Source organism: Carassius carassius, chromosome 48 (assembly GCF_963082965.1).
Source record: "Carassius carassius chromosome 48, fCarCar2.1, whole genome shotgun sequence".
Classification (NCBI taxonomy): Eukaryota; Metazoa; Chordata; class Actinopteri; order Cypriniformes; family Cyprinidae; genus Carassius; species Carassius carassius.
In genome coordinates, this window is record NC_081802.1 from 18,809,776 (window position 1) to 18,823,261 (window position 13,486).

The following is a 13,486-nucleotide window of genomic DNA, read 5'->3' on the forward strand; positions in this document are numbered from 1 at the left end:
CATTTTCCTGATTATTGACTACATTAGTGCTGTTTTGATGAATAAAAACGAAGAAATAAAAAGATTTGCAGTGTGTTTAGATATTCTTAGTATTTGTTAAATAGCTTTTAATTTCTGAAAATTGTTTTACTGTATTACGGTAATAATGATAATCCCCTTTAGAGATGATTTATTTTTGGGAAAACACTTGTCATAAATATTTTCACACTGCAAAAAATGTTAATGGTTTTGCTTTATGTGAAGTATTGTCATCACTATTATTATTCTTGTTATTCGAGTGAAATATGACCTGTGTGTTTGACTGTTTTTATATCAGCTGTTATCATAAATGAAGTTGTGTAAACACTAGATGAAAGTGTTGAATGTACCATATACTGTATATGGCTCTTACTGTACATCTGATTTCTGACTTCAACAAACTGTAAGTAGCTCAAACGGCTGCGTTTGAAATTAAAATACTTCTGCACCCCGGATGTATTTAGTGGCCTGTATGTACTCCAGACATCTGACAGTGCTGTTTCTTTCCTTTAGCAGTGTAACCAGTTTTGCTTCTGATGATATTTACCTGAATTTGACTACTGTATCCCAAAATGCAATGCACTTGACTTTCCATTTCAACTTTACAGTTAGTATCTGACTGTTATCAAATTAACCAAATATTCAACATAGGTTAATATACTCAGAACTGAATATGCAAGGCAGTGTTTCTTTTATTTTTGCAGCGTAATGACACACTTTTATAGCAATAATGGACCCAAAATGAGAATTCGCTGACAATTTGCTCACCCTCATGTTTTCAAGATGTAGATGAGTTTGTTTCTTCATCAGATTTGGAGAAATGTATCTCATCACTTGCTCAGCAATGGATGCTCTGCAGTGAATGGGTGCCGTCAGAACGAAATAAAAACATCACAATAATCCACAAGTAACCCACACCACCCCAGTCCATCAGTTAACATCACGAGAACTTAAAAGCTGTGTATTTGTAAGAAACATCCATCATTAAGATTTTTTTTTTACTTTTCAAACCGTTGCTTCAGGCTAAAATACAAGTTCATAAAAAACTCCATCCCGTTTTGAACTCTTTTCGATGGTGCTTGATCTGTGCATATTTCTCACCCGATTCAGACGAAGATTACTTTTTCACTGAACTGACTAGACTCCGCCCCCATCTGAAACTATCAAGAAAAACGTCCCGTAAGCAACGTTTACGCACTGAAGTTTGGAGAACGCTCCTAAAGACCAGTTAGCTTTGAACGAACGTTCTAACGGACAAACTTTGTCAGAACGCTGGTTCAAAACTCGGAGAACGTTCACCGTCGGCTCTGTGACGTACACTGAGAGGAAACTGTGAGTGTGGTGCCTCTGTGCGCTAGAGGACGCTGTCTCTCTTTGTTCGTGTGTGTGTGTGTGTGTGTGTGTGTTGACACTCTGGCCTGCTGGACGATGTGAGGCCGAAAGAATCCGTCTGAAGCCTGTAGTAATGTTCCCTCCCTCTGCTGTAATGTCGTCGGTGTTTATGATCTTCGTGCACTGAAGAGCCTCGTCTAATGTGATGGTGAGTCTGTTTGCTGACTGAGCTCCAGTCTCGAGGTTTGGATGATAGTACACTGCTCTCTTCACTCGTTCTCTGCTTTAGCGGGTCAGTTGGCATATCGATATGTTTTATTTGTTGATATGCAGACTTTGGTGCCCTGCTGTAGACTCATGGCAGATCGTCAGAGTGAAGCTGAAGTTCATCCGGGTTGTGTTTACTGTTAGCAGCGAGTTAATTCACCCAGACCCGTGTGATTCAGGACGCTTTAGCCAGTCTGAGAGACTAATAAACACAAGTGTAATCGTTTCAGGTGCTGGCGCATTTATTTCTTGTCCGTTAGGAGAATAAAACGGAAGTTTTTACACCACGTGAGTGAATTAGATTAGATAGAACCTTTAAAACTATAAAAAGAAGTCAAACATTTCAGTGCACTATTAATGTGTTTATTTATAGTTGAGGTTAAATTGTGTTTTTGTATGCATTTTATATTAAAGATAAAGTGTTGCTGTTCTTGCCTCGCCCCCTTTTTGATCATTTTTTTACTAACTTATTGTAATAAAAACTGTATAATGATATTCATATTTTTAGCAGAGTTTAGTAAATTGAAAATAGCTACTATTACTACTTTTATTTAGCGATAAATTGCGTGGGTAACTGACATGTGGGCGTGGTTTGCTGGAATATAGGCGTGGTTTATCTGGAAATATGGGCGTGGTTTATCAGTGTTATGGTTATGAGAGAATAGAGACAACAAACGTGTTGCGAAACTAATGTTGTTGTTGTTGTTTTAGTAGTTCCTTTTACTTCAAATTTTAACTAAAAAAAGGCCTTTTATGCGTTTTGACCATTCATTTACACAATTGGCACTGTGGGGGCCTAAAAATACAAACTTTTGAAAACTGTAAACGATACTGTTATGGTCTCCGTGTTACAAAAACATGAATCTGTGAAAACTGCCAAGTCATGCACATACATATTATGTGTTTAATTTTTTTTTTACAAAGTGACATCGCTACTGTCCTGGCTTGAAGAATGCAGTAGTTTTAGTCATTATTTAAGGATCCTTGTGAAGGGAGAACATTTTGACAATGTTGTATGCAAAACTTTTCAGAAATGCAAAGAAAACCATTTCCATTTTTAGCACTTCGTCGTGTCAACGTACCATTTAAACACCATTGTTGAGCAAGAGATTGTCAATGGTGAAGGTTTGGCTGGTTACCATAGTCCCGGCAGCCCTGTATCTGCATCATCATCATGAGAGAAACAGGACATGTTGTGTATTTTTTTTCGGTGACTTCCTGCTGATGTCTAAAGCATCATGTCCTTGTCTTTGCAGGTGTAACGGAAGCAGGTCTTAAGATGCTGCTCTCTTTGGGGATGCTGATGCTCTCGGCCACACAGATTTACACCATTGTGACGGTTCAGATATTTGCCTTCCTCAATCTGCTGCCCGTGGAGGCCGACATATCAGCTGTAAGCATCTGACACACGTTCAGCTACAGTGGACTGCTGGGCAAGATTTAACACAGTAATTCATGGTTGCTGTTGTTTTTCAGTATTCATTCGACAATAAGACGCAGAACTTTGATGAGTTGCCAGCTCGATTTGGCTACAGGCTGCCCAGTGAAGGACTGAAGGTGAGTTGGCTTTATGATATTGATGACAGAAGCCATACAGTTCTGTTCCAAACCCCAACGTGTTCCCTTACTACATCCACTAGATCGCTTCGTTATGATCAATCTGCAGCTTGATTAACGTTTAAATAGAGTAAAGCAAGATTCCCTGCTAAAATCCTGACTTTTATGCCTGATAGGTGTGATTTGATCACTTTATAATCGCCTAATTATGTTCATTATATCAACTGCAATTACTGTTGTAGTTTAAATTTGTAAAAAAAAAAGTAATCCCCAAAAATAAGTACATTTGGATTAAATATGCAAATGTAATGTCTAGTTTATATATATATATATATATTATATTATTCAAAAATACTTTATTTAAGTGCAGTTATATTGTCTGTATATTGTCCGTCTCCTGTCTCGCGTAATCACTCAATCAGTGTCTGAACTGTGGAACTTTGCCATGTCCTATACCTGTTATATATCCAAAATAATCGATATTGAATCGAATCAAATCTAAATCTTGTGAAGGATAATCAAATGAATTGTGAAATTCAAAACCCATCCGTTTTATAATCTTGCACGTTACAGAAAACTCTCTTCATGTTTTCTTTGTTGCTAAATGAATCTCCACCCACTCCAGTGTCACATCTGAGTCACAGGTGGCTTGCTATTGGTTGGTGCTGCAAATCTGAGTGTCAACATTTGGACCCAGTGCTCAGTTCTCCTTTGGAAATGTCTTCGTCAACAGAAGTCTCAATTCTTCCTTGCACCAGCTGCCACTGAAACGACTGACTTGTGGATATTCATGTGGCTTTGTTGGCTTGCTGTTGGTCGCTTCTGCGAATTTGAGTGTCCGCTTTCACCAAATTTGAACCCAATTCAACATTTGCATTAGGAGGTTTCTTCACCACGGAAAGGTTCCCATTGAAATGAGCAGTTTTCAGTTGCAACATTAAATACATGTGATTTATTCTACTGAGATATTAAGAGTGATATTGTAAACGTAACAGAATTAAATAATAGCACCTAAAATTAATTAACACTGTAATCTGTGCTAATTTCTGTTCCCAATCTGATATGAATCACATAATATGTTGGTGAAAATGACTTCACATCTGTGTCACTTCTCCATTTCGCTCAGTTTTTCCCTCCAATTTCCCAATCTTTGTCAGCTCTAACCAAAGTGATGTTTTTAGAGCTCGTCCACCAACTTTTTCACATTTGTCTCTAAGCAAAAGAGTTCTGCTCAGCTGGACTCCACGAAATGTGCTTATCACCATCTGTTTTTGTTAAATATTGTGTTGGAGTTCATCCCTGCTGAAAAACGGATGGCAGTTAGCCGATCTAATCTAGTCATGAGCCAGTAAATCATCTTGGACGCTGGGAACAGGAAGTAGTGTTAGACCACTTCCTTCTTGGGTTAGTCCATATTAGACATATCTGAAACAAGCCAGCATTTTTTAGAGTGCAGGTTTAGGGAATCAAACCCATTTTCCAGCTCAGATCTACGTTTTCTGCAGAGGAAATCAACATATTTATTTATTTAGATTTAGAAAATTTAAATAAATATATGAATAAAGAATTAGAAATGTTGTCTTGGCCACTACAACTGAAATAAAACGTTTAATTTGAAGTACTTGCATGACTTCACTTGCATGAGCCATTACTGAAATGAAGATTATTATAAATACAAAAAACTAAACTGAAACAAATGACAAAAGAACAACAAAGTCACTACAATTTAAATTATATGAAAAGGAAAGTTAATGATAATTATGTTATGGCTGATAACGGTAAATGGCTGTTAAAGTAATATAATATTTTGAAAATGAAACATACAAATTTATTGTCAAAATCAAAAACTAAAATAAACTTAATATCAACATTCAATATTGTCATATCATTTGTGAAAAGATAGATTAGATTGTTTATTATTTAATATAATTTATTTAATCAAGCAGTATTTAATGTAATTATGTAATAATAAGGGAATGGCTGATTATTAAAATCCCATACTAAATTACCTAAATAATAATAATAATAATGATAAGTGAATCACTAAAATCAGATCTTTGAATTTAGACATTACAACATTATAACGTAGATCATGAAAAAGGATATTAATTTTTCATTATTTAATAAATTATAAAAAAAAAAATAAGTATTTAGTATAATTTATTATTAATGGTCTTATGACTAATTATTAAAATCAAACATTGTAAACACTGTAAACTATAACTAATAATTGCAATTGTTTTATGCAGATTATTAAAATTCAATTTTGTTTCGTCGAAGTAAATTAAGACCCAAAAAATGAACGTTACATGATTAAGTGATGAATGATAAAGTGAATATAGGCAAAGTATTATAATAGATTTAATTGAAGTATTTAATATAGTTATTTATTAGTAACAATTATGCTGTGTCATATTATCAAAATGACATACTATACTGCTCTCACAACAACATTATAATATAAAGTATGAAAAATTGATAATGTTGGTTTAATATATTTAGTAAATAATAACTATTAATTAATAGTTGTTGTTTTGTTTTTTTGTTTTAAATGCTAGAGGTGAATCAAGGCAGAAACAGGAAGTGTTGTGTTTCTCTGAGCCGCAGAGGGAGCTGTTGGCTGATTGTGTGCTCTTCCTGTCTGTAGGGTTTCCTGATCGGGGCCCGTCCGGAGAACGCCTGTGTGCCGATCGCCCCCCCTCCCCTGCGGGACGGCCGCAGCAGTGCCTTCTTCGTGCTGATCAAGCGCTTCGACTGTAACTTTGACATCAAGGTGGGCTTCAGTGCACCCTCACAGATGCCTCTGGTTAATCAAGCAGCGATGGCCTCCACAGCACTAGACACATTAAATATTATTATAAAACACATTTTTAATTCCTCATTCATTAAAAAAATGCCCTGCTCCTACTGTAACATAGACACGCCTCTCTCCAAGTAAACGAATGCTCTGTAAAACACACTTCACTGCACACGTTTCATGCCGCTGGCAAATAATATGCAAAGACTTCAAGAGCTCTTCCTGCTCACCTCTGGGACTTTGGACGACTTCTGTGTAACGCACAATAAACCGTTAATCATCCACAGCGCTGGGCAATGTGTGCACCTTTTTAAGGTGCGTAGAGATGGAGGAAAAACCAAAGAAGAACATACCACAGTGCATGTTTTCTAATTGAGTCCATGTTATATCTGTGAGTGCTCCTCCTGTCTGAGGAATGTCTTGAATGTTTTTATCTCTGCTTGTGCAAACATTCACTAATCAGGAATCTCACGTTTATATACACAGTGTTACAGCACTGGAATGTGTTTGGAGGAGATTTCCATGTCTTGGTTGTGTTGTTAATATTTCAAATAGTATTATACTTGACAACTGTTTTACAAAAACATTTAAAAAGCTTTATCACAAATATTTTAATATCACAAATATTTTTACATTATAGTAATCAGATTTATTAATGTATAAAGTTTCTTTGATCCAGACAGCTCTTGTTAAGCTAAACCAGTGTGTACATGTGAATACACAATACATGTGTCACACAAGACTTGTGTGTGTGTGTGTGTGTGTGTGTGTGTGTGAGGGGGGATTGGAGGAGTGCACGTATGAAGCCTGTGTCTGTCTGAACACAATGCTTCTGTCTCTGTCCTCGTCCTTCTTCAGGTCCTCCATGCGCAGAAGGCCGGCTACAAGGCGGCGATTGTCCACAATGTGGACTCTGATGACTTAATCAGCATGGGATCCAACGATCGTAAGTTCCTGCGCACGAATGCATGAAGCATGCAGCGGAGACAATGCTCAGATTCACAATCCTCGGCCCAAGCGCTGCTAATAACTGCTGCATGTGTGGAATCTGACCGAGCCGTGATGTCAGGATGAGGTCATGAAGGCCAAACGAGAGAAACTAACCTCCAGCGATCTTAAAGGAATAGTTCAGCCAACAAATGAGAATTTGCTAAAAATTAACTTACAGTCGGGCCATCCAAGATTAGGCTGAGTTTGTTTCTTCATCAAATTTGGAGAAATGTAGCATTGCATCACTGTCTCATCAATGTATGCTCTGCAGTGAATGGGTGCCGCCAGAATGAGAGTCCAAAGAGCTGATAAAAACATCACAATAATCCACACCGTATTTACGTATTTCAATCATGACAACTCTGAAAATAGATTCAACAGCACTGTATAGAGAATAATGGAGTGTAGGATTGATGTTGAGCAGATCTAGACAGGTGGTGCTGGGGAGGAGGGAGGCCGTTTTCATTCATTCGGTTGTTTATTTGGAGTGAACTATTCCCTTAAAATGGACATAAGTATCTAAATAAATATTATTTTACATTTTAAAAATACACTCGTAATTATTTAACGTGGAATTTGTTTGAAGAATCGAAGTAAATCAGAATCAGATCTGGTCTGAATGTACGTTTGTATGTTTGCAGTGGATCTTCTGAAGCAGATAGACATTCCTTCAGTGTTTATTGGTGAAGAAGCGGCCAACTCTCTCAAAGAGGATTACATCTATGAGAAAGGGTGAGGGCTCTGGTTTCTCTGCTGAATACTTAACGGAAACATCTGATGATTCGGCGCTCCAAGAGTCATATGACACTATAGAGAGTTAGCTGTTCACACTCACAGTCTTGCTTCGTGTTTCCAGTGGTCATGTGATTCTCCTGCCGGACTTCAGCTTGCCTCTGGAATACTATCTGATCCCATTCCTCATCATCGTTGGAATCTGCCTCATCCTCATTGTAGTGTTCATGGTGAGTCACGAGTGTGTGTCATTTCAAAATAATCAATAAATAAATATAATATAGCATGCCAAAAATGAATCAAATATGCAACCGAATACATTAGTCTTGACCGACATGATTACGTCTTTTCAATCTCAGATCACAAAGTTCGTACAGGACAGACACAGAGCCAGGAGAAGTCGCTTACGCAAGGACCAGCTGAAGAAACTCCCAATTCACAAGTTTAAGAAAGGTAAGAGCTGACACTTCGAACATATATTGTGGCTCAGCATTCAAATACATAAAAGATGTCTTACGAAAAGTTTACTACCGTTTTTTTTTTGTTTTAAACAGTTAATACTTTTACTCAGCAAGTACTCATTAAATTACTCATAAATGATGGAAAAGACAGTTACCGAAAAAAAATCCAAATAAATGCTTTTTTTCTGAACTTTTTATCCAAAACAGCTATTGAAATTTTTAATAAAATTTCGCAATATTACAGATTTTTCTGTATTTTTGATCAAATAAATGCAGACTTGACGAGCGGAAGACTTAAAAGACCAAACCTTTGACAGTAGTGTTAAATAATTGCAAATATTTTTATTCACTATTTCTTTGACCATTAACTTGTCCCGACTCACCAGAATGAGGGATTTTATTAGTTCAAGAATCTGATTCAAGCATAAAAAGATTTAACATGTTTGATTCATATCAACGAATCAGTTCTTTTAGACGATCCATTTTCAATTCATTTAGCTACAATCAATTCATAGTTCCTCTGGAAACTATAAAAACGCCATTTCAAAGCAAATACTAAATATATAACTTTGTAAAAATAAAATCAAAGTTGTAAAATGCAAAAGTCAGTTTTAAAATGTTAATGTTTAGTGAACTTAGATGACAATTTTAAGCAAATTTGTTTGGGGTCTTTGACATTTGATTTGTGGTATGCTCCTCCACTTATTGCATTTTTCCTGTATGAACAAGAAATATTGCAGCACTTCTCTAGTATGCAGAACACTATATACTGTGGGAGAAATGTGGGATCCCCCCTCCCCCCCGCGCAGTTTCCACCTCCTCATAGTGAATCATCAAGCCATTTTACAACCAAATCAACACTGTGAGCATTGACCGTTGACTGTGTGCCTCCATGAATGAGCATCCTGTTCAGCTCATAGTGCATTAGAGATGCGTTCGGCTGAAGAAGGTGTCAAGACGTCACTCTCACTGAGCAGAAGGAAAGAGTGTGGTCTGCACTCAGGTTACTGACACCTGTGTTCACCGAACCTCTTTCAAACATTAGGTGTGCGAGGTTTCCTCAAGCAAGCGAGCCGTCGGCAGCAGAACATGTCTGATTCGTCTTTTACGCTTCAGATATTCAGAGCAAATAAGAGTCACATCAGCGTGAAGGTCATTTGTAATTGTTTCCATCGTATATATTTACCAGACGTCATATGGGTAATTTATCTGCAACATGTAAATGCTTCCAGGACGCACACTTTGGAAATAGGCTTTATGTTCTTTATACAAAACATGAGGACATGAGCGAGGCAGCTTCTCTATTTTAATGATGTTTAAATGACTATAGGGCTGTCAGGATATCAACATTTCACTGGAATTCATGATAGCAATATTATCGCAATATCTATAGAAATTGTGAAAAATAAATAAATAACGCTATTAGTGAAATTCATAACTTTTACATTTGTAATTTATGACCGTAAAGGTTCAAACACGTGTGAAATTAACTGTTTATCAGCACTTCCTGCAGACTGAGGTGTGTACATTCATTCGTACATTCATACCAAGAACGATAACTATAACGATAACCCTCACATTGGCTAGCAAACTTTTTTTTGGTGCAATAGAGTCTCTTTCATCATTCGTCTTATCTGACGTTTATTTTGTGTGACAGTAATAGATATTGCATCAGTGTTAATGTGCAATAGCGCCACCTACTGTGTTGGAGTGATGATATTTTTCCTGATAGTCATATTTTATTTTTTTATGTGTAGTATTAACACAGTATCAGTATTTCCTTTCTTACATATGTTATCTTCCAAAACCTGTATTTTGTGGCACCCCGAGTGGAGAACTTGGATATTACATTTTTTGTCTTTATAGCGTATTTTATTTATTATCATTATTTACGTAGTATATACCGTTTTGTGCTATTGTGGTGCTAGTTGGAGATCTAAATAAAACAGAACCCAAACTAATTTGAGTTTTATATTTGCGATATACTACATAAGTGTTTATATTTTTCTCATAGTAGTCAGATTTAAAATTGAATACTAGTTTACATTTGACTAAATACTGTGCAACGCACACTACATACAGCCTACGAAAACATCTCAGGGATTCAGACTCTTATCTATAGACGTCTCATTCTGTTTCTAACTAACGGAGAGACCAAGCATTTCAATATATTTCCTTCAAGAGAGATATATTATTTAAAAATACTGTAATAATGCTAATATATTAAAATACTATTTTTAAATATTCTGTAGTTATATTAATAAAGAGTTTTTTCATATAAACAATTGTTGTTGAGTAGATTCCGAATGAAACCGTAAGATATTTTAATATCAGTATTAAACACTGAAAACAAGCTTAAAATATTACATTTAGCATATTCTTTCACAAATTAAAAAAAGTGTCAAATAACTTTAAATAATAAAGGTTCATTTTCATTCACATAAATTTGTACAAGGCATATTTGGATGGATGAATCAGACTTATAAATCTGTGAATCAGGTTGAAGTGAATCAGACGTGCTAACTCAAAAAAACGTTGTGAGTTGCTTGTCAACTTGACATGAGGAAACTTAAGGAAACTTAATGGTGGGTAAAAAAAAAAACTAAAACTAAAAAACTAACCTTAAGTCATTGTAAATACATCATGAATATTGGATAAGTGTAATTAATTAGCAAATTCAAAAATCAAATCATTAGTCTTACAGTATTTTCCGGACTATAAGTCACACTTTTTTTCATAGTTTGGCTGGTCCTGCGACTTATAGGCAGGTGCGACTTATTTATCAAAATTAATTTGACGTACCAAGAGAAATGAACCAAGAGAAAACATTACCGTCTCCAGCCGCCAGAGGGCGCTCTATGCTGCTCAGTGCTCCTGTAGTCTACACTGAACAGCATAGAGCGCCCTCTCGCGGCTGGAGATGGTAATGTTTTCTCTTGGTTCTAAATAAATGCGACTTATATGTTTTTTTCCTCATCATGACGTATTTTTGGACTGATGCGACTTATACTCAGGTGCGACTTATAGTCCGAAAAATACGGTACTTGACGTGATCTTGAGAAAACTAATTATAGTCAAATAAAAAAAAAACTATAAAAAAAAAACAGTACTTTCAGTGTTGATTCATTTTCTATCAGTGCAAATATATCACGAATATTTGCAAGATCAAAGCATTTGTGAATCACTATTTCAAGTCTACTTGATGTAATCTTGAGGAACATTAATGGCGGGTTATACAGAATATAATACAATTGTTTAAAAAAAATGTAAACAATTTTGGTTAATGTTTTTTATGGCAAAAAAAATGCAAACATATCATGAATATTGGATACATCTCCTGAATTTGCAAATTCAAAATCATTAAGAATCGTTAGTCTACTTGACGTGATCTTAAATCATAAGAAAAAAAAACAAAACAATGAATATAGTAAAATCTCAGAAAATAAATGAATAAAGCGTATTTCTATTGCAATAGTGCAAATATATCATGAATATTGGATACTTCTACTATTTTGCGAATTGTTAGTCTTCTTGATTTGATCATGAGGGAAAAACTATGATTATAGTGAAATCTGAAGAAGAAAAAACATGATACAATTGTGTTCAGTCGCACAAATATTGGATAGCAGTTTAAACACAGGACCGTTTGTGTTCATTCACCGCTCACATAATAAACACTGAGCATCAGCAGAGCAGCTGGTGGAAAGAAACAAGAAAAGAGCCAGAGGAATTTAAGAGAGGACAGGATATATTCCTGGACTTATTGAGCCTGGAATGTTTTCGTTCATCCACGAAACCCAGAAGCAAGTGTGAAATCAGGAAGCCTTCTGTCAAGGACACTGAGGGGAAGCTGTCTTTTTACTCCTAGTTAATAATTTGTTGATTGCTCCTAGGTGATTCGTATGACGTGTGTGCCATTTGTTTGGATGAGTACGAGGAGGGCAACAAGCTGCGTGTTCTTCCCTGCTCACACGGTGAGTTTCTGTCTCCTCCTGGCTCTTGATCTGAACATCAAAATGTATTATATATATATATATACAGTATATATATAGGGAGATAATGTTTTATTATTAATTCTGATTAGAGGAATGTTCCATTGAATTTCTAGTATATTAAAAGGCTTTCCGTGTACCGAAGCAGCTTTGTCAGGATGTGTGTCACTAATTCTCTCTGCACCCATCATCAGCCTACCACAGCAAGTGTGTGGACCCATGGCTGACCAAAACCAAGAAGACCTGCCCCGTGTGCAAGCAGAAGGTGGTGTCGTCCGACGGTGACTCTGAGTCTGGTGACAGCGACAGCGAGGAGAACGAAGCGTCAGAAAACACACCGCTGCTGCGATCTCTGGCCTCCACCAGCGCCCATTCCTTCGGGACCATGTCCGGCTCGCTGTCCCGTCACTACGCCGAGTCCTCGGACTACGACGAGCGCAGCGACTCGACCGACGGCGAGGAGGAGGATGACGTGGAGACGGTGGTCGTACAGCTGCAGCAGGACCGTCCCGACGACATGGAGGCCAGCGCTTGAGACGCCCGCTCCAACTCTCAGCCAGAAGTTATCATAAAACATCTTTAACGTTCATAGCGATGCTGTGCAGCGAAATTGTATAAATCATGAATTTTGCCAACCTGGCAAGACGTCACCTTTGAGGATGTGATTAGCGCTTGCTGCCAGACTCCTCTCAGATCACGACTTCACTGTCGTTCCAGACACAGACGTGCTCTTGGACATGTAGTTAGCTAATAACACATTTACACACTGTAAGGAGGAGTTTTTGGTTTTTTTGCTAACACAAAGTGATCTGTTACTGATGTAACTTTACTGTAAATACACCTTTCACTCGCCCTTGTTTCCAAGTAGTCTGCATTTTCTTCATGAATAAAATACTACACCTTTTGCTGTTTGTGTGTCAAGCTGTCATCCAGCGGTTTGGAAAACAGCACATGGTTTTAAGATTATTACATTTTTAGAAACACAATATAAACATATGAACCTAGAAGACACCCTAAAGCCTAAATTTATAATAAAGTTTTGCTGACACTTTACAATAAGGTTCCATTTGTTAAACTAATTATGAAAAGTACTTGTAAAACACTTGTTAATCTCAGTTCATATTAATTTCAACCTTTACTATTATTAAAATATTTTATAGGTTAACATCAACTAATGCACCTCATTGTAAAGTATTTAACACTTTTAATAACCTTTTAACAATTTTCTTTAATGCATTTTTTTCCATTCCCATTTATTCATTTAGCAGACGCTTTTATCCAAAGCGACTTTCCAGATATTTATCGCAAATTCTCCACTCCATGGAAAGCCTAAACATTTA

General features: G+C 36.5%; 1 protein-coding gene across 1 annotated transcript; it reads left to right on the forward strand.

Moving 5' to 3' along the window:
- Positions 1 to 1,398: 1,398 nt before the first annotated feature.
- On the forward strand, positions 1,399 to 13,050 carry LOC132131498 (E3 ubiquitin-protein ligase RNF13-like). The gene is made up of 10 exons (XM_059543540.1): positions 1,399 to 1,558; positions 2,874 to 3,010; positions 3,094 to 3,174; positions 5,822 to 5,947; positions 6,830 to 6,917; positions 7,603 to 7,693; positions 7,818 to 7,923; positions 8,053 to 8,146; positions 12,048 to 12,128; positions 12,341 to 13,050. Exons 2-10 carry the CDS (start codon positions 2,897 to 2,899, stop codon positions 12,679 to 12,681), a joined length of 1,122 nt encoding a protein of 373 aa, XP_059399523.1. The 5' UTR covers positions 1,399 to 1,558; positions 2,874 to 2,896; the 3' UTR covers positions 12,682 to 13,050.
- The last annotated feature ends 436 nt before the right edge of the window (positions 13,051 to 13,486 follow it).